Genomic DNA, 27,142 nt, shown 5'->3' with positions numbered 1-27,142 from the left:
GCCAAGGCTATGAGAATGAGTTGAGTATAACTTGTCTATGATGGGTATATTTGTTTCCATTTTAAATTTCTCTCTTCATCACAAACAAATATCTTCAGCTTTACTATTATCGATTCCTTTTCTTTTCCAATGCTCGTTTCTTTTCTTTTCTGTGCTTCCTATGTTGTTGTAGACGACCGTGCGAACCAAAGGAGAAATGGTGACGAATGGAAAACAGGCTCCTTTTTAACGCGTCGCACGGTCGACACAAAAATATAATGATATGTTATAATACTATAACATAGAGAATTCGCATATGAAATGCGAAGAAGTGCCAGTAAAGAAAAAGATAGAGACGCAACCGGTAAAGGTGTATAACAGTAAGATTTATTAGGAGCATTAAACTGTATGTCTGTGTGTGAGTGAATGTGACATAATAAAACACAATATAACAAAGAGTGTGTATACAAATATATGTATGTGAATGCAAGAGATACAGAGGATAGAAAAGAGTCTGTAATAAGTACGTTAGAAGTAAGTCCAGACACCAGGATGTGAAATACCAGTTCTCAGTTAGGGTACACAGTTAGATTGTAGGTCTGTATATAAGAGGTTAAGGTTGAGGCAGAGCTAAGTCACTTGTCGTGCAGTTGAGGCTTCTATGCCGGGCCGGATTCTTGATACAGATGGGTTCTCGCAGGTGTTGAATTCTGGCTGTTATTTCGTGGTGAACAATTCACCCAACAGGGTTGAGAAGAGAAGCTGCGGTTGCTGTTTGGTTGCTTGTGTACGTGGAGTCGTGTTGACGCTGGGGACGAGGATTGTAGTAAACAGTTGAACGATGCTGTTGATGTCGTCGCTGGAACTGGCTGTGTGGTCTACGACCAGATCTTAGAAGATCTGAAGCCGCGACAGGTTGGCGCGGATAATTTAGGCTATTTATAGGTACCGATAGGCTCCAGAAAGCATCAGAAAAACACTCTCTCACGTGACCTTATTAGATGGCCATGGTTGGTCGGTTTGCATCCTGGGGCGAAAGGACTGGAGATAATTGCCGCGTAAATAATAGTCAGTCAGGTGATGACACAGCAAGGCGGGAAAGAGTTGTTACCTGCTACGTTCACATTTGTACATAAATAACCGTGAGAGAGGTAGTTTCACTACATTGTCTTTTGCTTTATTTTCAAACACCCCATACTAATACCGCAACAACAGATTAAAACTTCAGTGTTTCGCATAGAACTGACTTGACAGCTCAGAGAACTGTCAAGAAAACTGTGTCCACTTTTGAGTACGATATTTGCTTCATAATGTATGTCAGTCTCCTTATTTGTTGTTGATGTTGGCACTCCGTCGCTAACGACGACGAGGGTTCCAGTCGATCCGATCAACGGAACAGCCTGCTCGTGAAATTAATGTGCAAGTGGCTGAGCACTCCACAGACACGTGTACCCTTAACGTAGTTCTCGGGGATATTCAGCGTGACACAGTGTGACAAGGCTGACCCTTTGAATTACAGGCACAGCAGAAACAGGAAGTAAGAGTGAGAGAAAGTTGTGGTGAAAGAGTACGGCAGGGTTCGCCACCATCTCCTGCCGGAGAATCGAAACCGTGATCCTATGACCGCGAGTCCGCTGCCCCAACCACTGGGCCATTGCGCCTCCACAGTCTTCCTGATTTATATCTTATGAAATTAGCTTCAAATCTTCTTGGAAACAGTTTCAGCCTTCAGTCAAGTGTTTCTTGACATCACCCATTTAATTACCAGCGTAGATTCACTTTTCATTTTCAACTTTGAGGTACTGAATATTGCTGACCAACATTGAGTTGGAGCAGAAAAGAAATTGTAATGGTTTCGTATAAGACCAAAGAACGAAACTACTCCAACGTAGCTTTCCCCAGCACATACATCTACCAAACTGTTTGCATCCTTTTGTCTCAGGAGACAATGGAGTTGTACATAAAATAATCCAGTCTTGCACAGGCCTGGACTAGATGTAAGAAAATCCTGGGTAGCCCAATCGTCAGGATTCCTCTCTCGACCTTGATGATGTAGTCCGAAGGAGCTGCCGGAAGAGTGTCCTGTATTAATACCATAGTAAGACGAAAATAAAGAATACGTACATCCGGTGTTTAGGTGGGGTTAGGGTTTGTGTTACGCCGAAAACGGGTGGTGTACGTATTCTTTACCTCCGCCCCATAGTAATTATTATTCATAATGACTTATAAAACAAATTACAAATTGCAAACGCAGCTTTTAATACATTATTAAGATATTGAACTGACAGAGACGTTAGCATGCCGGGGAAAATGTTTAGTTGCATTTTGTTCGTCTGTACGTTTTGACTTCAAATTCCGCCGAAGTCGACTTTGCATTTTATCCTTCCTGGGATCGATAAAGTAAGTACCAGTTATGCACTCGAGTCGATGTAATCCACTTACTTATCCCTCCCGAAATTGCAGGCCTTATGCCAACATTTCAAACCAATATATTTGTCAGTTGCGTCATTTTTCAATGTTGGCCCAAAGTTAGCACTATAATGTTTATAAATCAATTAACTTTTGGCTGTGATTCGAGAAACAAGACTTTCTTAATTACAGGAGTTAATGAGTGTGCTGACTCAGTGTGCCAGAAAGGTACTTTACTTACTTTAATGGACATAAATAATTACATTTGGAATTATTGAGTTAAGACGACTAAAATCTTCAGAATTGAACTGGAGCGGGAGAAAGGTAGGCCGTTTGTCCACGCTTTTGGTTACCTTTCCCTTCTATATTGCTCATAAAAACTACACTTTTCGCTGTCTTGTAGCCTTCAGATAACGGTATATTATTATTTATTATTGTTTATTATTATTATTATTATTTTTCTTAATGTAAAGCCTTGTGGTTAATAAAGAAATCATTATTATCATTATTTAAAAGAAATTATTATTATCAAGGCGTTAGCACGCTAGGCGAAATCTCAGCGGTATTTGGTCTGCGTACGTTCTGATTTCAAATTCCGTCGAGGTCGACTTTGCCTGTCATCCTTTCGGAGTCGATGTAATCGACTGTCCCCCTCCCCCAAATTTCAGGCTTTGTGTCTATAGTAGAAAAGATTATTATTAGTAGTAAGGCGGCGAGCTGGCAGAATCGTTAGCACGCTGGGTGAAATGCTCATCGCTTCGTTCTGAGTTCAAATTCCGCCGAAGTCGACTTTGCCTTTCATCCCCTCTCCAAAAACTTCGAGCCTTGTGCCTAGAGTAGAAAAGAATATTTGACTATTTGGTGGTGAGCTTGCAAAATAGTTAGCGTGCCGAATAAAATCCATGAGCTGAAGTTCAGCCGTTGTCGATTTTGCCTCGATAAAATAAGTTCCAGTTGAGCACTGAGGTCAGTGTAATCGACTTAACCCTTCCTCAAAATTTCAGGCCTTCTACCTGTGGTAGGAAGGATTTTTTTAAAGATTTTAAAAAGATTCTTAGTTGATGTAACTAACCATATTAATGATCTAATTTTGAAACTGCACGATGAGAACAATTTGTTTCTTAACCTAGTGAAACGATGTTAATGTAATTCAAGTTGAAAATTAAATTGTTTATATTTCATTTTCGTATTTGCTCCTGATGTGAATTCGTGTGTTGAAACAAATCTTGTTGTGTCCCTAATGACCGTATCAAAACAGCAAAAAGTAAATTGTTTATATCTCAGCGAGAAAAATATGAGGATTTGAACCAGTCCCTTACTTGAAAGGGCAAGAGGAATATGCTAAGGGTAAAGGCAATTTTACTAAACTACTTTTCTTTTGTGTTTGAAGGTTAATTTGGGAATATTATAATCAAGATTTTAAAGAAGATTAAGTTCCTTGAAAAAGAAGCAAATTTGCAAAAGTAAATAAGAAAATCGTAAAAGGTGTAAAAAAAAAAGTTAGTGAATATAGAAAATATAGAACAAGCAAGCACACTGCCTCTGTTATACATCAAACTTGGGTACACTCACTGGTGTAGTGTGGGTTTTGAGCCCCTGTACACAGTAGCCAAACTGGTTCGCCCGACTATGTAAAAGGCTCCTTTGTTATTTCGTGATCAATAAACCTCACAGAATGGTGGGGGGGAAAATAGCATGTAAGTTATAGTTCTATATTTTGATAAACTTGACACAACTAAATTTTGACACAGTGTAGCTTATTTATTTATTTTTTTTGTAGTAAACTCATATTCAAACGTAAGTACTGTGGAATCAATAGTAAAACCGTAATAGAAAAAGGGGCTTAGTTAAGTGTTAGAGATGCAAATGATGGTCAACCTCATAAACTAGGGATCATTAAAGGAAAAAAGAGACCTTAGGTGGGTGTCTTCCCTGTCCGTGTTTTCCTGCAGCTGTTGCAATTATTTTATTTTGTCTATTGCCCACAGGGGACTAAACATAGAGGGGACAAACAAGGACATAGGGATTAAGTCGATTGCATCGATCCCCAGTGCGTAACTGGTACTTATTTAATCGACCCCACGAAAGGATGAAAGGCAAAGTCGACCTCGGCGGAATTTGAAATCAGAACGTAACAGCAAACGAAATACCGATTTCTTTTATTAGGCATAAAACCCTAAACATAGATGGGGACACCACAAGGATAGACAAGACCACAGTGGGGACAAAAAACATAAAACGAATGTAAATGAAATGAAAGTTATATAAAAATGAAAAAGTGAAAATGGACGCATGGGCCCCACCCCCGTGCATTACCATTTGAACCGTTATATGTACTATTTACAATTGTTCTTTTTCTCTCTCTTTAATTTCATACATGTCTTTAGTAGAACTTCATCAGTGATTCGATATCTCTCAAATCCACCACTGGTGGCAACTCTTTAAATTCCACCTCCACTCCTGGCGGGTCAACGTTATCTCCACACATCTCTTTCAATTTTCAGTAGTTCTCCTCTTCTATCAATATTGCCTTCATATCCTCTGCGTAGACGTATGAAAGCACCTTCACTCTTACTATTGAGTGTAACTTGATTATTTTTTTCTCTGTTTCAACATTTTTTGGATACGTTACATTATACCATACGCCTTCTCCTCCTCGGATCTTCTTTCCTTTCTCTTGGACTTTTGGTTCTCTCTTTTCTTCCTCCATAAATAGTCTCTCCATCATCTCACCTTCATACAGTTGGGTTTCCCACACTTTCTCCACTGGTAACTCCACTTTCTTTTTCCTTCCTACTGCCCTCCTTCACAGTTTCTTTTCTCACCTCTTCTCTCTTCTTTTTCTGCTTCTCTGGCGGAGAATTCATTCCTCCGCTCCTCCTTCTTTTCTTTTTAACCATAGTGAACCCCTTCTCCGTTTCTTTGTCTGTTCCCTTGTCCTGTACTACTTGGTCCACACTCTCATGTCTCTCCTCCTGTTCTGTTTGTGGCTTTCTTTGGGTGCACCATGCCTTCATGTGACCCCTTTCTCCACGTGAGAAACATACTGGCGCCCTACCCTCCACAATAACTCAGCTTCACATCTTCTGGCAGCACAATCTCATCCTCCGTTGTTGCCTGAATCATTAATTCGATACCATATCCCCAGTAGTTCACCTTCTGGGTCCTTGTAGTCTTCAGAATCTTCCCGTCTTTCATATTATACGTTATGGCTGTCATCAGCCATTCTTCTTTCAATTCATGTGGCATCTTACTCACTCGCACTTTGACCACACGTTTGCCGCAGTACGAAGGCAAGAGCACCCATTCTTCTGACCTTATTGCCTCTGTGGAGTGCTTTATTGCTTCCTCATCCGTTGTGAAGCGCACCTCCGCAGTGGTGTATCTCCTCCCTCTCCTAACGTATGTTGTAACTCTTTTCAATTCCTTAATACATTCCTCTATGGCTTCTATCGGCGCAATCTCTATTTTCCGCGTGGCTGTCTTCGTGGTTTTAAATGTTACCGTTCTTTTTAACACGTTGGCCGATAACTCTTCCGGTGGCGTTAGCTTCAGTATTTAGTGTTTAATTTTTCACTCTCCTTCATCTTTCTGGGCTCCACTTTTATTTCTCGGACCTCCAACTCTTGCACGTCTACTCCTTTGCTCGTTGCGGCCGCATAACTGCGGCCTACCTCCGGCGCCTTCTCCATTTTCCCACAATGGGAAACAAAACAACAATTAACGAATCAACAACGGCAACAATTAACAATTCAATCAACAATGGCAACAATTCAATCAACAATGGCAACAATTCAATAAACAGTTCAACATAGACTCGCGCAATAACTTCAACTCGACGTCTGACCGCTAAGCAGTTCGACCGGCGTGCTAACGATTCTGCCAGCTCGCCGCCCTAAGTTGCAACTATTGATTGCATTATTGCTCAGCTTGGATGAAAGCAGAACTATGATTAAAGGTATTCCAGTAGTGACCATCCTGTCGTTTTAAGAGTATAGAAGACTACATTACACAATGTAGCCTTTCCTTATGTAACGCAATAGGATGTACTTTGAAGGATATTTGGCTTGCAAGTCAAGTAAGTGCAATAGATAATCTCGTTGGCTTGCTGTTGCCTCGATTTTGCTAGTCTTGATGGGCGTATAGAGGCAGAACTACTTAGACCAAACCAATGGAAAATAATCCCCTCCTCATATTCACACCATATACCGAGATGACAGTACTTTACTGACAGAATGGAGTCTGGAAGATTCTTGTCTTTGGTAATGAGATAAACTGAAGACTATCGACAAAAATTTTATAAGTACTGACTGTCAAACATAATATTCGTTTCAAATTTTGGCACAAGGCTAGCAATTTCAGGGTAAGTCGATTACATCGATCTCAGTGTTCAACTGATAGTTATTTTATCGACCCTGAAAAGATGAAAGCCAAAGTGGACCTCGGTGGAATTTGAACTGTAGAACATAGTACTGAAAACATTAACATTGTGTGCAAAACCAGGCCAGTGACCCTTCTATTTACTGTAACATCCAGGATGTGGGATGGAGCAAAGGAGACACAGATTCTGGCGTCCCGGATGAGGGACCTACTTCGTACGCAGAGAGAAAGGGTAAGATCATCTGATTTTTCTCCCTCACTTCTGAATAATCCCGCCGGCTCCAGAACTGAGGAGATATTAACCCGAGCCGCGGCCCAGATCTAGTTAAAAAAAATTAATAAAAAAATCTGATCGAGATGGAATAGATCCCAGGGCCCGCTTAATGATTAGGTTTAGCTCGGTGTGACGATCGAAACTACCAGCATTTAGGCGACAAGACAAACCACGAAGGCCTCTGGAGTCGAGGGGTACACCACAGCGCATCTCCATTACACTCAGTCTCTCACAGACGTAGGGGACTGAGTGCAATGGGGATGCGGAGCTCATCCACCAATGTTGGCCACAGGCAGGGCATCAACCCAGTCCCCTGAGAATTTCGCACTTACAGAAAGTTGGCGACACCTTGAAAATTGATCAGATTCATCAAAGAGAGAGTTGAAGGTAGCAGCTGAGCGTAGATTGTCCCATATTCTCTGCTTCCGTCTTTCCTCAGCTGTTTCAGGAACTGACAAACCCAGCTCCCTCTACTGTAGCAGAATTTAATCCATCTCTCTGTTGGAACTAGTCCATGTTGAAAAAAAAAAGAGGATGTTGCCTTCCGAAGGGGAGCAAGCGTGGATATAGAAGAAAGAAAACAGGGAAGAGATAGAGACGAGCATTTAGGCAAACCTAGACCGATTGGGCAAAACAGCTTGGTGTCAGGACTCGCTTAATCGTAAGTACATTGTGTTCACTGCACACACACCAATAAGAGAATTTATATATTTATTTTTTGGCGATCTTTCGATACCAGTACGAAATATCAGCCTTAAAGATCGCCTTTATTTATTTTTTTTATCTCCGTTTTCTTATTTACTTTTGTAAATGAGCGCAGGTAAAGAATATGCACATCACCCGTTTTCGGCGTAACAAAAACCCTAACCCCTTGCCCTAACCCTAAACACCGAGTTTTCCTAATTCTTTTTTACCTTCGCCTGTAAATGATATTATTTTTCATTGAGTTATTTGCTGATACTGATATAAAAAAAATAAGTTGATTTCATTTTTTGGTGGAGGTGGGTTCTGAATATAAATAAATATAGTTTCAAATATTGGCATGAAGCCAACAGTTTTGAGGGAGCGGCACAAGTTGATTACATTTCCCCCTCTACTTGAGTGGTACTTTATTTTAGCGATCCCTAAAAAGATAAAAAGCAAAGTCGATCTCGGGGGTTACCTAAACCGTAAGGTAAAGAGCCGGAAGAAAATACCTCAAAATAATCATTAAAAAGGGAGACAAATCGTACAACTAAACGTGTAAAACATTCTAAACTAACTTTGAGACAGAGAGGTTGTTCGTTAAATTTCTGATCAGGTAAATGATACCAAATTACTCTTCACTTGTTCATTAATAACTCCATTATATCTTTAGATTTAAAATCAGAGTGCACTTTGTTTGCTTCCATTTTCCTTTCATCTTTTATTTCTGTCTTTCTCTCTTCCTTTTTTTCTTTTGACTTAGGTTATTTTCGCTCTTTTTGTTATTAGTATTTGAAAGAGTTTACAGAAGTAAAATATTTCGTAATTAAACACAAGAAATTTAGGTTATTATTTTTGACCCATTATTATCAGAATCAGTTTTAAGTCCACAGACAACTTTTTTAAACTGCACAGTCATTGGACTGAAACATATAAAAATATAAAAGAAATCAAAGAATACTTTGAGATGAATTTTTTGGAGAAAAAAATAAAATTGCCTTCTTTTATTTTCTATGGGGAAGGGAAAGGGTTCAGAAGTAGTGGGGTGGGGGAGATAAAATTGTAAAAATTTGGAAGAACAGCTGTTTTCATTATCTTAATTTCCATTGTATGGTGTATCGGGTTCAGTCCCACTGAGTGACATCTTAGGAAAGTGTCTTCTGCTATAACTCTTTGATGAACAAAGCCTTACAAGTGTATATGGTAGATGGAAACAGAGAAACTTGTGTGTGTAATACATATAAAAGTGGACGTCTCTCTCTCACACACACACACACAGAGCATAAAATTTCATTGCTTCTTTGGGAAATGATCGCTCTGCTTTACGAATTTTCGCTTTACGAGCGATCTCCGGGAACAAATTTACTCGTTTATCGAGGCATTACTGTATATATATATATATATATATATATATATATATATATATATATTTCAGGTTCCGCCTATCAAATCCACTCGTCAGCCCGAAGCTGTTGTAGAAGACACTTGCCCAAGGTGCCATGCAATGGGGCTGAACCTGGAACCATGTGGTTGGGAAGCAAACTTCTTAACCACACAGTGTGTGTGTGTGTGTGTTTAACGTCCACTTTTCTATGCTTGCATGGGTCAGACAGTTTATTGAAACACATTTTCTTGCAGTTGTATGACCTTTCTGTTGCCACACCTTACTGGTTTCCATGCAAGGCAATATTTTCCCATGACCAGTTTTCGTAGAATATTGGAAATAAATGACATTCATTTACAGCAATTACAAGATGTCAAGACAAGGAAAAACCAACACACTCACTCACTCACACCATAAGCAGTTGTCTGAAAATGTCATCACAGTATTATCTACCCATGAGACATGATACTGTAGCTAGGACACTCTATAATGAAATCCATCGGAAGGATAACCCCAAGGACAAAGATATAAGAACCCACAATATGGTAGAAGCTATAACCACTCATAATAAAAAGGAGTGCTAGTGGAATGTTCCAGTGAAGACCTCAATGAAATGTAAGCACAACAGACCTGATATAATGATTTGGGACGGAGAAGAGAAACTGTACACAGTTGTGTAAATTAGGGGCCCAGCGGATGTTAACATGAAGCTGAAGATCAGTGAAAAAGAGAACTCCTACTCTGAACTATTGAGAAATCTGCAGTTTCTCTATCCAGATTACAAGTTCAGGTTTATACCTGTAATTATTGGGGTCCTGGGATATGTAACACACTGCCTGAATACCAATCTTGAGAAATTAAGCTTTTCAAAACCAGAAAAGAGAAAGCTAATTCGAAGACTGCAGATCCAATCCATCACTGGAACTGTAAAAATCGTAAAACTTTCCAGAAGTTTATCATTTAAGTATATATGAGCATGTCTAGATATGTAGCTATATGTATGAGAACACATGCATAAAGCAAAGCATACAAATCTGCACATATGCATACATCACTCAGAGCACCGTCCGAGCGTGATCGTTGCCAGAGCACCAGCTGTCTGGCTTTCGTGCCGGTGGCACGTAAATAGCACCATTTGAGCGTAACCGTTACCAACGTCGCCTTCCTGGCACATGAAAAGACATTCGAGCGAGTTTGTTGCCAGTACCTCTGGCAACAAACTGGCTTCTGTGCAGGTGGCACGTAAAATACACCATTTTGAGCGTGGCCGTTGCCAGTACCTCCTGACTGGCCTTCATGCCGGTGGCACGTAAAAGCAGCCACTACACTCTCTGAGTGGTTGGCGTTAGGAAGGGCATCCAGCTGTAGAAACTCTGCCAAATCAGATTGGAGCCTGGTGTAGCCATCTGATTCGCCAGTCCTCAGTCAAATCGTCGAACCTATGCTCGCATGGAAAGCAGACATTAAACGATGATGATGATGACAAACAGAAATACCTTCTTGCTGATGTTGAAATTCTAATGAAGGAACCTTGAATCTAGATTAGAAACCAGTTCTTTCACTATTGACAAGAAATCTTGAAATAAAACTGAACAATGACATAAATACACACATGCACACGCATGCATGGTGGAAATCAGTTCATGGCCAGATAAGGCAGGAACTTAAGCTCAGTCTCTGCAAACATTCTGAGATTCCAAGAAGTTGCATGAATTTGTAGATAAAGTGTTGCACAGTATTGAACACATTTTCTTTGTGATCAGCTATAAAACCAGTGGCACAACAGAAGATGAGAAGACCAGAAGCCAACTGTACTTCAGTTTTTTTGTGTTTATACATACATGCCTGCTCACACGCACGTACATACAATGGGCTTCAGTTTCTGCCTACCAAATCTACTGAGACGGCTTTGGTCAGTCTAGGGCTATAGTAGAAGACACTTGTCCAAGGTGTCTTGCTGTAGGGTTGGACTTGAATCCATATGGTTGGAAAGCTAAGTTCTCAGCCTTGTCTGCATGCATGGACACGCACACTTAATGTGTGTGTATGTATCCGCATCTCCTTGTCTTTACATCACTATAGTTGTAAATGAATGTCACCATTATACAAGTAGTGGCATTTGTTTGCAACCTTTGTTGAAAACCTGTTCAATCACAGGAAATATTACTTTACTCAGAAATAGCTGATGTTTGACAACAAAAAGAGCATCAGGCCATAGAAAATCTACTTCACCAAATTTCATCCAACCCATGGAAACGTGGATGTTAAAACAATCATAAGGATGGTTAAATGCTTTGATGAACAGTTGTTCCAAAGACCACCAAAGCTTATCATAATTGCAAGTTTAGTTTTTTTGCTAACTTAATAAAACAATGCACAGAACTTAATATTTGGGTCACCAAACTAACAGAAATATAATGTTTGTGTATTTCTGAAAACTTATTCTGATATTGAAAAAAAGCTAAGCTAAAAATAAACCTTGTTTCCTAATTAGTCTCAGGAGAGATTCTGACACTAAATGTCTGAGATATATTAAGTTTTGTTAATCTCATTTGTTGCTAAGGTCAGCTTTGCTTTTCATTTTGTCTGGGATTGTATTCGTCAAAACAGTCATATGTTGCTTCTCTAATACAATCGATTTTTAAACAATTTTTTGTTTTTAGATCTAAAACAAACAAAAAGCAGACACTCATATGTACAAACATCACCATCATCATCATCATTTAATGTCTGTTTTCCATGCTGGCATGGGTTGGATGGTTTGACAGGAGCTGGCAAGATGGCGAGTTGCACCAGGTTCCAATCTGATTTGGCAAGGTTTCTACAGCCGGATGTCCTTCCTAATGCCAACCACTCCAAGAGTATAGCGAGTGATTTTTATGTGCTGCCAGCACAGGTGTCCGTTACAAATCACTGGCTTTGGCCACAGCTGTGATCTTACTTGGCTTGGCAGGTCTCCTCAAGCATGGTAAATTGCCATAGGTCTCCGTCATTTGTCACTGCCTCCATGAGGCCCAAAGTTCGAAGGGTGCTTTTTATGTGCATGCCTCACTATCATCATCATTGTTTTAATGCCTACTTTTCCATGCTTGCATGGGTCAGACAAGAGTATGTTGAGGCAATTTTTCTATGACTGGATGCCCTTTCTGTTGCAAACCCCACACATCTCCAAATGAGATAATAATAATCTTTCAGTTTGTTGAAAGCTAACAACCTGGACATATTTTATTCAGGAAACTGGAAACAGACAAAGCTTTTTAAGGATGCTTTTGTTTACAAAGATCGCACAACATGTTAAAAACATGTGAGGATGTTTGGATATCCTTTGATACCGACAGGAGACCATTGTTTACAAACCAGTGAACATGAGGGAAACACACATACACACACACACACACACACACACACACACACACACACACACACACACGATGGGTTTCCTAAGATTCTGTCAACCTAATCCAGTTACAAGGTTTTGGTCAGTCCGGATCTAAGACACTTGCCCAGTGTGTCACGTGGGTAGAATCCAAAACTACACAGCTGGGAACTTCTTAACCATATAGCTGTGTATATGAATATTTGTAAAATATGACAAATTTTATTGCTGTGCTAAATTCTTATTTCTTTATTGCCCACAAGGGGCTAAACGTAGAGGGGGACAAACAAGGACAGACAAAGGGATTAAGTCGATTACATCGACCCCAGTGTGTAACTGGTACCTAATTTATTGACCCTGAAAGGATGAAAGGCAAAGTCGACCTTGGTGGAATTTGAACTCAGAACGTAATGGCAGACAAAATACCGCTAAGCATTTCGCCTGGCGTGCTAATGTTTCTGCCAGCTCATCGCCTTGCTGTGCTAAATTCTATTAACTAAATTCTGGGTCATGTAACTGCTGCTGGTATATCTGGAGTACATCTACTGTTGCACTATCCCTTGTCTATCATGGACACATGGTAAAAGAGGTCTCATTTGTATTGGTGGGGGTGAGACAATTTTTGTAATAGAAAGTTTGTTGAAATAGAAATGATAATAAGAAAAGACAAAAGAAAGAATTGATAAAAGAAATTCACAGCAACTATCTTATCAAAAAAAAAAAAAAGAAATCAACAACTACAAACAAAAGACTAAAAAAAAAACCCCTAATGCTGTTTTGTATTTGGCATGTGAAGTGAAGTAGAGATAAATTAATGATGAGTCACATCTATGCCTCAGTTAATTAATATTAATTACTTCTCGGTACAAGGACATGTTTCTTTTTCTTTTGGTTGTCATGTCTGTTGTCACTGGTTCTGTTTTACTAACCAAGGAAAATAAAGTCAACCTGTCATGATCCATCATAGTCATTATCATTTTCACATCTATTGCTCTAACTTCTGCTTTATCGTTTCGTCCAAGGAGCTGAAATCCTGATATTCAAACTCTCTATTTGTCTTTGTTTTTGGCATGTACTCTTCCATGGCTATCTTCCACTGTTTTCACTCAGTTCACTGCCATCAATTATTACATTCATACCATCACAATCAGGACTGGATTTAAACCAACTTCGGTGGGCCCCTTATACACAAGAATTAAAATCTTAGAAAATTACCAAATTCAAATAATGGAATTTGATGAGTTAGCAGAGAAAGTTTAAATAAATGACTGACACTTGACAACTGGTGTGTTTATGTCCCTGTAACTTAGCGGTTTGCCAAAAGAGACCAATAGAATAAGTACTGGGGTTGATTTGTTTGACAAAAAAATTCTAGGCAGTGCCCCAGCATGGCCACAGTATAGTGACTGAAACAAGTAAAAGATAAGATTAAAGATGGCAGGTGTATTAAGATAATGATGGTCTTGTCAGCAGCAACCTGGAATTGGTGAGGATTGTGATTCTAAAACAGAAGTCATTAATTTTCGATTCTTTGCAAGTTTGCCTAATTAAAATGTCATACTCACCCAACTGATTAAATAAATAATATTACATCTGAATATATTTCATTTCAGGTTAGTTGTCCGTACTGCTTCAACTGGGTGTAGACATCATTTACGCAAGATGTCTAGCATTGTGGAAAAAGTTGGTAAACAACACCCACGTATAGCTGTGTGCCAGTTAACATCGTCTGCGGATAAAGAAGAGAACTTTTCTGTTTGCAGATCGCTTATTGAGAAGGCCAAATCTCAAGGAGTACAGGTAGGTGTATGAAAGCATTATGTAACTATTTGAATATAGATGTTGTCTTAAAACCACAGTTGCTTTTCTTCTCCAATGGCTAAAGAACAAAGTAGGTGCAGGCATAGCTGTGGGATTGAGAAGTTCACTTTGTGACTTGATGGTTTTGGGTTTAGTTGCTCAGTCCCATTGTGTGATACCTTGGGCAAATGCCTTCTACTACAGCTCCAAACTGACTGATGCCTTGTGAGTGAATTTTGTAGATGGAAACTGAAAGAAGCCATCACCATTGTCATTGTTTAATGTCCGCTTTCTATGCTGGCGCAGGTTGGACAGTTTGACTGAGAACTGGCAAGCCAGAAGGCTGCACCAAGTTCCAATCTGATCTGGTAAGGTTTCTACAGCTGGATGCCCTGACACCAAGCACTCTGAGAGTGTAGCGGGTGCTTTTTACATGCCACTGGCATGTACATACGTGCGTACGTATGTATATATGTATGTATGTATTTGTGTGTCTTTCCTTGTCTTGTGATAATTGTAAATGAGTATCACTGTCATACAAGCAGTGTCATTCATTTCCAATACACCATGAGAACATGTCTGCCCTTGGGAAAATATTACCCTGCTTGGAAACAGGTGAGTGTTGGCAACTGGAAGAGTACCTGTCTCAAATTCCTTCCAATCCATGCAAGCATGGAAAAGTGCACATCGAATGATGATGATGATGATATGTAGATTAACAACTAGGTATGAACTTTAAAATGCTGAACTTTCAGAATAACTGATGAGAGACAAAATATTTAACCTGCTGAAGCCTTCTAACTCGTTAACCCACATAAGTTTTGATTGATTGATTTAATATTTCTTGATATTTCAGATGGTATTTTTACCAGAATGTTTTGATTATATTGGAGAATCCATAAAGCAGTCTTTGGAACAATCTGAGAGTCTTGATGGTCATTTAGTATCTAAATACAAGGGTGTTGCTAAAGAACTACAAATATGGTTGTCGTTGGGTGGATTTCATCAAAAAGTACGTATATATTTGCTCGTTATTTCTTTTCTCTTTTCTTAAATTAAAATTATACTTTTGTTAAAATGTTTATACCTGCTATTAGTTTGCAGTATCATAGAATGCTCTTTGACTAAATTACCTAAGGTGTCTTTATAAAGGACTTAATAATAGGATAGAAACTGTCAATTCTTTAGGTAAATAAGCCAGAACATTAACTGATCAGCTTGGTGTTTGAAATGTGATAAACTGTCATGAGATTTGAAATCAAAACCATGACATCAGTAATCTTGTTCCTAGAAGACCCGGCAAGCTAAGTGAGACCAAAACCCAAGGCCTCTGCCAGGGATGTAGCCAGCCTACTTATGTGTACCTTCCTTCATTGGACACTAAATTCCGCTTGCGAAGACCTGTTGAGGCAAGTGAAATCGAAATCGAACTAAATTCGGTGACTGGCCCCCATGCCAACATCTCCTTCATTGGAACTAAACTCGGCTTGCGAGCGAAAGCGAAATCGTGACGGCACCACTGTTCCAGTGTGATCGTTACTAGCGTCACCTTCCTGGCACTTGTGCCGGTGGCTTGTGAAAAGTCATTTGAGCGAGATCATTGCCAGTGCCGCTGGACTGGCTCCTGTGCAGGTGGCACGTAAAATACATCATTTTGAGTGTGGCCGTTGCCAGTACCGCCTGACTGGCCTTCGTGCCGGTGGCATGTAAAAGCACCCACTACACTCTCGGAGTGATTGGCATTAGGAAGGGCATCCAACTGCAGAAACATTGCCAGATCAGATTGGAGCCTTGTGTAGCCATCTGGATCAGTTAAATCGTCCAACCCATGCTAGCATGGAAAGCGGACGTTAAACGTTGATGATGATGATTGTACTGGTATCATTAGATATTTAAATAGAATTTTGCAAACGGCTTCATTAAAGTAATCAATCTATCATTGGGTTTTAGATTTTGTTAATTTTCTGAGAGTGAAAGAGAGAAAGAATGAATGAATACATATATGCATGCATTATGTATGCATGTATGTATGAATGAAAACATACATCATACATGTATGTGCAAATGCATATGTGCATGTGCAAATGAAGATATGCATTATGGTATATATGCGTGCAGGTAGGCATTGCATGGATAGATGGATTCTAAGTTGGAACTAAATCAGTCAGAATGGTTAGAACATTGGATGAATTGATTTGTATTCTGGTTCCTTGCATTTTATGTTCAAATGCTGAAGAGGTCAACTTTGTCTTTCATCCGTCTATGGGTCAGTAAGTGAAGTACCAGTCTAGGGTAGTGGATTGGTGGAATTGTTGAGTGTTAAACCAGGTAGGTTCCTTGCAGTATGTGTTTCAGCTCTCTTGATTCTGAGTTCAAATCCTATTATGGCCTGCGTACTCCATTTATCACCATCACCTGGTCTTTGGGTGCCTTGAGCAGAGTTTCGTCATCATCGTCGTTTAACGTCCACTTTCCATGCTGGCATGGGTTTGACGGTTTGATTGAGGGCTGGTGAGCCAGAAGGCTGCACCAGGCTCCAATCCAATCTGGCAATAGTTTGCTCTATTGAAAGCACTGTCTGGTTTGAGGATACCTTCTTCATGGCCACCAGTTTTAAAGAACCAATAAAGGGTCATTCGTTCTCCCTGACTATGTGATAACAGTAATAATTATTTGCAGTCAGTCATAGCGACTACAACTGTTCATGGTTTTGGCATGACTTGATAAGCTTTCTTCATATGGCTTTTTTTTTCTTTTTTTTTTCTTACTTGAGTTTGCCATTTATTATGTTCAATTCCTTTTTGCTGTTTTGTAGAAACGAAGACAAACTTGACATTATCAGATTTATCATTTTTACTTTCAGAACACGGACCAATTTGTGAAAAATACACATATTATTATCAACAGTGATGGCCATGTTGTTACAACCTATGAAAAAATCCATATGTTTGATGCAGACATCAAAGGCTTGAGTTTACATGAGAGTGATTATACAACACCTGGCAAATGTATTAAACCCCCTGTAGTGACACCTGTTGGAAAAGTTGGCTTAGGGATTGTATCCTTTTGCTGTTGAAAGTATAATGATATCTGTTAGGCAGCTGCTGATGGGTTGAACTTGTTTTTTGGTTCATGGTGATTTGACTTATTAAACTTGGGTAATAATTAATGGTCTCTAGTTTTGAGAGGCTCTGTGATATATGCGGTCAATATGTGTACTCATATATAAACACACTCAGAAACAAATTATTTCAGACCCCTTTGTGATATTTCCACCACCCTGCACTTTTGTTCCGCTGATCATTGAATACTGAACTGACAAACTGCATCACTTGTGGCTTGTGTAGGACATAAAAAGTATATTGCTACCCAAGCAGTGTTAATGCATGCTTTCACACATGCACATACCTGTGCATGCACGTGCATGTACCTGTGCATGCACATGCACACATGTAACAGACGTATGCATACAGCATGCATAGTGGTTTCTGGTTTAGTCCTACTGTGCAACGTCTTGGGTGACTTCTACAATAGGTTTGGGCTGACCAACACTTTTTGAGTGGATTTGATTTGCAGAAACAGAAGTTTATCATACGCGTAGATGTGTGTGTGTGTGTTTGTCATTTTGTTTGGACATTGTGCAATAGTTTTCAACATGTGTCACTGTCGTATAAATAGCATCATTAAAAAGCTGAACTAAAAAAAAATATATTTAGCAAGGCGTAGGAGTGGCTGTGTGGTAAGTAGCTTGCTTACGAACCACATGGTTCCGGGTTCAGTCCCACTGCGTGGCCCCTTGGGCAAGTGTCTTCTACTATAGCCTTGGGCCGATCAAAGCCATGTGAGTGGATTTGGTAGACGGAAACTGAAAGAAGCCCGTCATATATATATATATATATATATATATATATATATATATATATATATATATATATATATATATACACATACATATATATATATATATATATATATATATGTGTGTGTGTGTGTGTGTGTGTGTGTGTATATGTTTGTGTGTTTGTCCCCCCAACATCGCTTGACAACCGATGCTGGTGTGTTTACGTCCCCGTAACCTAGCGGTTCGGCAAAAGAAACCTATAGAATAAGTACTAGGCGTACAAAGAATAAGTCCTGGGGTCGATTTGTTCGACTAAAGGCGGTGCTCCAGCATGGCTGCAGTCAAATGACTGAAACAAGTAAAAGAGTAAAAGGGAAAATACATTTAAGAACTAACGTTGTATTGACTCTTTCAGCTAGCATGGGAGACAACTCTGGATATATATATAGTTTAACCTTAGAACCTTGTGATAGCCGTTACCGTACTTACCGAAGTAGTAATGAATCACTAGGTAAATATACATAATAACAGATACTTGTCGCCTTAGAAGTAATGTTGCTATGTGCTGAGTGGTTAGTGTAGTAAGTGGAGTAAATACGGTTATTCTAGCAGTGTACAAATGTACGCAGGTAGAAACCCGCTCCACCTATACTAACATAGATAAAAATAAAAATAATAAAATTCATGATTTCTTGATTTTGTTGAAAGAGTCAGTGCTTGAGCAAAACACTCGGTACCCACTGTAAAGTGGTTGGCATTAGGAACGACATCCAGCCATAGAAGCCGTTCCAAAACTGACATTGGAGCTTGATGCAGCCCTGTTGCTCTCCCGGTTCTGTCAAACCGTGCAACCCATGCCAAAATGGAAAGTGGACTTTATCAAATGTAATGCTTATTTATTCACATTGTTTTGAATTAATTATGCATTATCTTGTAGTTTAAAGATTTCAATGTGTCTTTGTTTATTTTCAGAATGGCCTTGTAGGGTGGGTATGAGAAGCCAGATTTGACTAGTTTGAACATAAAATTGATAGAATATTTGGGCTGGATATGGCCATTTTAAATGTTAAATGGTTAAAGGATGATGATGAACCTCAAGACCCTAAACTAATTCTAATTCTATTTTTCCTTGATTCTTTTGAGTGTTATGATTTACGTTTCCCAGAATTAGCTTTGATTTTGGCCAGACAAGGTGCAGAATTATTAACTTATCCTTCTGCTTTCATGGAACCAACTGGTATTGCTCATTGGGAAGTAAGCATCATTAACCCTTTTCTTACCTTATTTCTGTTAGAATACGCTGCCTTTGTTTCAATTCATTTTGAAAATAATAAAGAATTTAGTCAAATAACTTTGTCGTTATTAATCTGTTGTTTGGAACATAAATTTTTAAAGGATGGTTTTAATTTAGATCACTTTAAAACAGGATGTTTGTATCATAGAATCAGGTGTGGTTGTAGGTGGACTGGTATCAAAAGGGTTAAAGAAGGTAGAAAACATTGCCAAGGTGCTGTAATTCACTGCTTTGTTCTGTAAAATTTTTGTGAAATTAAAATCGTTAAAAATGTGACTTAGTGAGAGGACTTTGGTAGGACTTTTGGAGACTGGTGGGAGAAAAGAAGCATAGAGCCCTAACTTGTGGTTACTAAAGTAGGAAGCAGTTCATCAAAATGTTGAGTTTTCCTCAGACAAGGGACCTTGTCTGAATGCCTACAACAGAGTGGACTTCACTAAAATCACACAAGTCCCAAGGAGTGATGTTAAACAAGACAAGAGCTTATGTCTGCTACTCAAGGACAGGTGCACTCTACTCAGTAGGCTTCCACACTGATTCTGTCTATTCAATTTCATTCATAAGTTTTGGGTTCACCTGTGCTTGTATTAGAAGACATTTGTCGGAGGTATAAAGGGATAAATGTTGTGAAGTGGACTTAACAATGCCAGCAATTTCATTGATAAAAAACTATTTTTTGGCTTGCACAGCTCTATTCAGTTTCTCCCAAAAGCTACTGAAATAGCTCAACATTATATCAAAGAGTAGAAAACAGGCGTCCTTCAGTTTTTTGTTTTTTTGTTGGAGAGACTCCTTGTAATTTGTAACATTGAAGTTGTATCAGACAAAAGAAAAAATATATCTGATCTTAGTACAACCAAAACTGAAACAAGGTGACTAATGAGAATCAATAATTGAACATGTAAGGCTCAATTTACTCAGATCTTAAATTTTGTATATTTCTGAAGGGCTGAGTTGTTGTTTCTCAGCATTTAACTCACCTTACCTAAGATTTTATACTCTCATTTAACACCTGTCTTCCATGCTGGCATGATTTGTATGTTTTGATAACATTTGGTGGGTCTGAGGACTGCATCATACTCCAGTGTTTGCTTCACTTGGTTCCTATGACTGTTCATTATCTAGCCATCTGGTTCCTCCAGCCTCACAGTTGCCCTTCATAATGCCGACCACTTTACAGAGAGTGCTTGATGCATTTTTTTTTGTGGCACCAGCACTAGTGAGGTCACTTTGCAGCTTGCAAGACTAAAACCCCTTGACAATTGGGGTGCACTATTGAGGGAGGTGGTTATATGCTAGGAGAGGGCAGATGTAAATAAAGTTACAATGTAATTGTAATGCATTTTCTTTTCTTTGGAACACATTATTCTTGTTCTTGCCGTCCACTTTCAGAAATTTTGTATTCTAAATTTTTTTTTATTGCTTTGTATGTGTGTATTCAGGGTATGGAGCAAAAAAGTCTCCCAGAGTTACCATTCTTGATAAATGTTCAACAGCAGATTTGGATCATTTTTAAAACGGGGGCCACATTTTTCATTAACGAAACACTTTGAAACTTGGAACACTGGTAGAATGTGTCATATAAAACATCTTTTCTTTTAGTCTTCTTAAAAAAAAAAGAAATCCCTAAGTTATTCCATGTTAAAGTTGTCGTATTTCTGTAATTTCAACCAATCACTGACGTCCATTCAGCCGATATACAATAAATGCCGACTACATAAACAAATGATTCTGAAACAATTCTATCGGTGATAGGGTTAGGGTTAGGGTAAAACAGCAAATTTAAAAAGAAAAAAGCAAAACGAAGCTATGGAAATTAAATACGCTTTACACCGCTTAATCAGCCAAAGGAGTAAATGTAAACAACTGAATACTTGTCAGTGATTGGTTGAAATTATCGAAATAAGACAATTTTTTACATGAAATAAATTCGAATACAAAAATATTTTTCTGTTCTATAACACAAAATAGATAAGTATACGAAGTTTGAAAGCCTTTCGGTACCAAAAACACTACGTAAAACATTAATGAAAAATGTGGCCCCTGTTTTAAAAAAGATCCGCAGATTTTTCTGCTGTACCTTGTATGTGTGTGTCTGAATATATATCTACATACTGTATTCTGTAATATGTTTTGCTTATATTTCCAGTCATTACTTCGGAGCCGTGCCATTGAAAGCCAGTGCTATGTTATAGCAGCTGCACAAGTTGGCCGACATAATAAGAAACGCTCATCGTATGGACATGCAATGGTGAGAAAAAGATGCAAAAAAAGTATTTCTATAATTACAGTCATATACTGCCATTTTGTATTTTGTATCATCATCATCATTTAAGGTGTTTTCCATGCTGGTGATTTTACAGTAGCTGGCCAGACGGAGAGCTGCACCAGGTTCCAACTGTCTGTTTTGGCAAGGGTTCTATGACTGGATGCCTTTCCTAACATCAACCACTTTATAGAGTATATTGGATGCTTTTTACATGGCACCAGCTTGGGTGTTTTATATGTGGCCCCAGCATGGGTGCTTTTTTATGTGGCACCAGCATGGGCATGGCACCATCTCTTAGTGAAATGGCTGATTTGTTAAGGACATTTTGCCACAGATCAGAAAATATATCTTGGGCAATATTATTTTAAAAGGGATAAAGAGACTTTAAAACACTGCAGTAATTCCTTGATCTGGTTATTTTTTTTCTCCATCATGCTACTCACTTATTTACAACACACACACACACATTGTTTACATCATAAAAATTTAGAAACTTCAAGAAACGTGAAATAATTCATTTTTACTGGTGGGATTTGAAGTAGATAAAGCTATGAATGACAGTGTTTAAATATTGGTTTAAAAATCCTTTTTGATAAAAAGAAATCAAAGGCTGTCCATGCTAGAATATCTGTTATATTTACAAGCAGCCTTCAAAGTTTTCTACCCAAGTGTTTTGTAGCCCTATATTTACATGCTGTGGAGGTGCAATGGCCCAGTGGTTAGGGCAGCGGACTCGTGGTCGGAGGATCGCGGTTTCGATTCCCAGACTGGGCGTTGTGTGTGTTTATTGAGCGAAAACACCTAAAGCTCCACGAGGCTCTGGCAGGGGGTGGTGGTGACCCCTGTTGCACTCTTTCACCCCAACTTTCTCTCACTCTTTCTTCCTGTTCCTTGAGTAATGCTGCGATGGACTGGCGTCCCGTCCAGCTGGGGGGAACACATACACCATAGAAACCGGGAAACTGGGCCCATGAGCCTGGATAGGCTTTAAAAGGGCGATATTTATTTTTTATTTATTATATTTACATGCTATTACTTATAGCTTTTTGTATGAAGACCTTCTGCCTATTTCCATCATTATAAGGGAAAGGCACTTGCACTTTGCAGGACATTGCTGGCAAGAGATCTACTGCTATGGATGCCAAAGCATGGCCGTACTCGAGCAGGTTGTCTGAACACAACCTATGTAGGTCAACTCACAATAAACACTAGATGCCTCTCCAGAGACCTCCCTCAACTAATGATGGATTGAGATGGAAAGCATGCATGGGTTAAAAATGGTCAAGCAAACTTGACCAGATGATGACGTTGATGATAATTTGTAGCTTTATCAACTTAGAGTTCCACTCTTTCAAAACAATCTATTTCTTAGCTTTGTCTAGAAAATGTCTTTGGTAGAATTGGAATGGCACAGTTTTGATTAATTGTATGCTATTATTAATATATTGAAAGGTGTCAGATATTCAAAAGGAATCCATCGAGTTAACTGATTCATCAACCTATAGTGGACAAAAAAAAAAAGAAAAAGAAGACTTTGTTATATTATGCACCCACCCACCCCACTTTCTTCTGTTTTTCGCTATTCAGCATCACTGACTTGTTAACTGCATTCCACTTCTGTTTGAACCCACCTCTTCCAGTCATCACTCTTCTTCATACCACCTATATTACTCATTTTATCTTTCATAAACTACATAATAATGAAATTATTGTTTATAGTGCTCAGGTGCACTACAATTTATCAAAGGTGCATGTACAGTGCATAGAATTATGTACAAATATCAGGAAAGTGATCTATATATGAGTCATGATATGCATGTGTGCATACATATGGCAGGCGGGGTTCCATAACTTCATCATTTTTTAATCTCAAAGCCTATTCTTTTCTGCACTCACTGTCATGTGATATTTTTGTACATCTCCATATTTTCAACAGGTAATTGATCCATGGGGAAGCATTATTGCTGAATGTAGTAAAGGAATAGGGCTATGTACTGCAGAAATCAATATGGATTTATTACATGATGTCCGATTAGAGATGCCTGTTTGGCACCACAGACGTAATGACCTCTACAATCAAATATATTCTTTCTCCACTGGTAAGAATTTTTATCTTTGCCAAATTGTCTGAGGAACAGTTCTGTCTCACCGTTCCATTACTGTCATCACTAATTGTCATCATTTTATGTCTGCTTTCTGTGGTGGCATGGTTGGAAGGGTTATCATAGTCTTGGAGCCTGGTGCAGCCACTGGCTCTCCAGACCTCAGTCAAACTGTCCAACCCATGCCAACATGGAAAATGGACATTAAACGATGATGATGATGATGATGAATGCACTACTAAATAGGCCAGAGGACCACATGTTGTATGTTCTATTTCAACATAGTTTCTACTGCTGGAAGCCATTCTAACACAAGCCCCTCTCTAGATTATACTGGGTGCATAGTTTCAGGTTCAATCCCAGTCTGTGGCACCTTGGGCAAGTGTCTTTTACTATAACTTTAGGCTGACCAAAGTCTTGTGAGTCGATTTGGGAGATGGAAACTGAAAGAAGTTTGTGTATGTGTGTATTTATATATATATATCTCCAACCATAGAAGTCATGCCTTACCAACTCCTGTCAAACTGTCCAACCCATGCCAGCATGGAAAATTGATGTTAAATGGTGATGGTGATTATATATATATATATATATATATATATATATATATATATATATATATATATATATATATGTGTGTGTGTGTATGTATATAAATGTTCAGTTTACAAGGAAAGATCAAGAAGAATAATTACAAGGTACCCAAATGTCACATAAGCGCCTAAGGAATTAGTAATCACACTTGCGTGGGAGTTAATTCTGAGAAGTGAGACTTGTTTTGCAGAACATAAGAATAATGGAAAATGGAGACAAACACTCAAGATGTTGTTTAAATCATTTATATCACCATATCACCGACATATGTTTCAACAGATGCATTAAAATAAATCTGAGAGGAAGAATAATGTGGAAAAAGGCATCAATCTCATCGGGGTAGCTATGTGGTTAAGAAGCCTCTTCCAAATCATTGGTCTTGGGTTCTGTCCCATTGCAAGGCACCTTTGGCAAGTGTCTTCTATTATAGTCTTGTGCCAACTAAAGCTTTGTGAGTGGATTTGGTAGATGGAAACTGAAAGAAACTCATGTATATCTGTATGTATGTGTGGTGTGGTAATAGTATCTTCTTGCCTTGGTATCACGTGATAGTTATACATGAGCATCAATATCAGACAAGCAACATCCTTTGTTTCCCATCTTCAATGGAAACATGTCTGTTCAGGGCCAAATATTACCTTTGTTGGAAGCAGGTGAGGGTTAGTGGTAGGAAGGGCATCCATCTGTAGAAAATCTGCCTCAACAAATTCAATCTATCCCATGTTAACATGGAGAAGCGGATGATAAAATGATGATGATTGTTAATATCACCAGCGGTGAGCTGGCAGAATCGTTAGCATGCCAGTTGAAATGCTTAGTGGTATTTTGCCTGTCGTTATGTTCTGAGTTCAAATTCTGCCGAGGTTGACTTTGCCTTTCATCCTTACGGGGTTGATGAATTAAGTACCAGTTGTGTACTGGGGTCGATCTAATCACTGCCCGCACCCACCTCCACAAAAATTTCGAGCCTTGTGCCTAGAGTAGAAAAAAAATCTCTCTTGTTTCTTGATTGCTTCCCCTTGCACTCCCCCTCTCTACTTATATTTTCTCCTCTTTATCTTTTTCCTCTCTTTTGACTCTTTCTCTCTCTTCTCTCTCTCATCTTTTCTTTCTACCTTTTCTAATCTCTCTTTCTCTCTATATGCCTTTCTTTTCTCAGGCTTCTCTCACATCTTGAACCCTGACCTTCCTTGCACCACAGTGAGTGTATACCAACATTGACACTAGAACAACTACTCAAGGACAATCCTAGTGTTGCACAGTAATCCTTCAACTATCGTGGATTTTACATCCCAAAACCTTCCACAGAAATAATTAAAATCTATAAAAATATAAATAGCTATCAGCCACAGAAACCCAGATATACTGAGGAGTCCGCAGTATAAATTTACATATATTAACCAGAAAAATCCACGATGTACTGAATGCGCGATAGGTGAGGGATTACTGTATATTCAATCAGGTTGATTTGATTGATAACCTCACAACCTGGGCCATAGTGTAGATAGAGTTACAACTATAAGCTTAACCAGTGTACAATTCCGACACTGCTGCAACGATGATGACAACAACCTATACCTCAGATTTTGTTTTCTTTTTACCTTTTCTTATTTTTTTCCTCTCTGTGAGACAGTGCTCACTTTCAGTTGTATGGCATGCAAGGGATGAAGAAAATAAATCTTCTTGTGGATAGGTAACATTCACAGGTAACTTTACTGTATGATCTGGTACCTGTTCCTTGTAGCTAAATATGTATAGAGGGTGTTTCCTGATACCCCTTCATCATCTTCTCTGTTTTTCCAACTGGAATAGCCATGTACCCCTTCTACTGCAAGACACCTGTTTCTGTCTTTCTAACATACTCTAACCTCTCATCACCTGGCAGAAAGCCACCTCCCTCAATACTAAACCCTCATCCCACCTTCAGTTGAGTGAGGTGTCTTGTCTTGTGGTGATCTTGCTAGTGCTGGTGCCATGAAAAAACACCCACTATACTTTGCAAAGAGGCTTGCATTAGGAACAGCATCCAGCTGTAGAAACCATACCAAAGCAGACGTCTGGGGCTTGGTACAGTCTGTTGGCTTCTTGGCTCCTGTCAAACCATCCAACACATGTCAGCATGGAAAATGGCTGTTAAATGATGATGAAGTACATAGAATAATGGCCTGTCCAAAATCATAAAAACAATAGAGTGCAATTTTGTGTCAGTATTGTATCTTCAAATTTTTGTAACTGTTGTCTTGCTTACTATGGTACCTTATTCAATGTGCTTCAGTTTAAACAACCTTTTGATCACAGTAAATGCATTTAGTTTCAATGAAAAAAGAAAAAAAAATATTTCAAAAATTTATTTCATGGAAATGTTTGGGTTTGTATCCCTATCCAAGCCAGGGGAGGAAATGGCCATAAAATTGCAAAAATAAAAAGTGTCACTGAATACAGGCATGGCTGTGTAATGAAGAAGCTTGCTTTGTGACTGTGTAGTATCAGATTCAGTTCCAAAGCATGAGACCTTGGACAAGTGTCTTCTACTATAATCCTGAGTTAACCAATGATTTGTAAGTGAGTTTTGGGAGATGGAAGCTGTGTGAAAGCCAATTGTGTGTGTGTGTCTGCGTGTATAGATGTGTCTGTTTGTCACCCATCCCCACCATTCAAGAACCGATGTTGGTTTGTTTATATTCTTGTAACTTAGTGTTTCAGCAAAAAGACAAATAGCATGAGTACCAAGTTTAAGATATGTCCTGGGATCAATT

The 27,142-nt window shown here is 38.9% G+C and overlaps 1 protein-coding gene across 8 annotated transcripts in view; it reads left to right on the top strand.

Moving 5' to 3' along the window:
- The window catches only part of LOC106872182 (deaminated glutathione amidase), a 59,512-nt gene that overhangs the window by 8,375 nt on the left and 23,995 nt on the right, over positions 1 to 27,142 (top strand). For 2 of the 8 annotated variants that reach the window (XM_089350273.1, XM_014919078.3), the window contains exons 2-7: positions 14,100 to 14,286; positions 15,143 to 15,298; positions 17,150 to 17,344; positions 19,271 to 19,381; positions 21,571 to 21,672; positions 23,627 to 23,789. In XM_089350273.1, the coding sequence (XP_089206399.1) occupies positions 14,100 to 14,286; positions 15,143 to 15,298; positions 17,150 to 17,344; positions 19,271 to 19,381; positions 21,571 to 21,672; positions 23,627 to 23,789 (914 nt within the window). Of the gene's footprint in view, positions 1 to 1,111; positions 1,131 to 2,240; positions 2,380 to 2,669; positions 2,713 to 7,459; positions 7,704 to 8,230; positions 8,343 to 13,417; positions 13,973 to 14,099; positions 14,287 to 15,142; positions 15,299 to 17,149; positions 17,345 to 19,270; positions 19,382 to 21,570; positions 21,673 to 23,626; positions 23,790 to 27,142 lie in introns of those variants that run through there. The other 6 variants (XM_089350276.1, XM_089350274.1, XM_089350275.1 and 3 more) reach the window with 6 other exon arrangements.

The sequence above is a fragment of the Octopus bimaculoides genome, chromosome 4, assembly GCF_046866305.1.
Source record: "Octopus bimaculoides isolate indiv1 chromosome 4, ASM4686630v1, whole genome shotgun sequence".
NCBI lineage: Eukaryota > Metazoa > Mollusca > Cephalopoda > Octopoda > Octopodidae > Octopus > Octopus bimaculoides.
The sequence above is the reverse complement of the archived record's forward strand: the minus strand, read 5'-3'. Positions and strand labels throughout refer to the sequence as shown.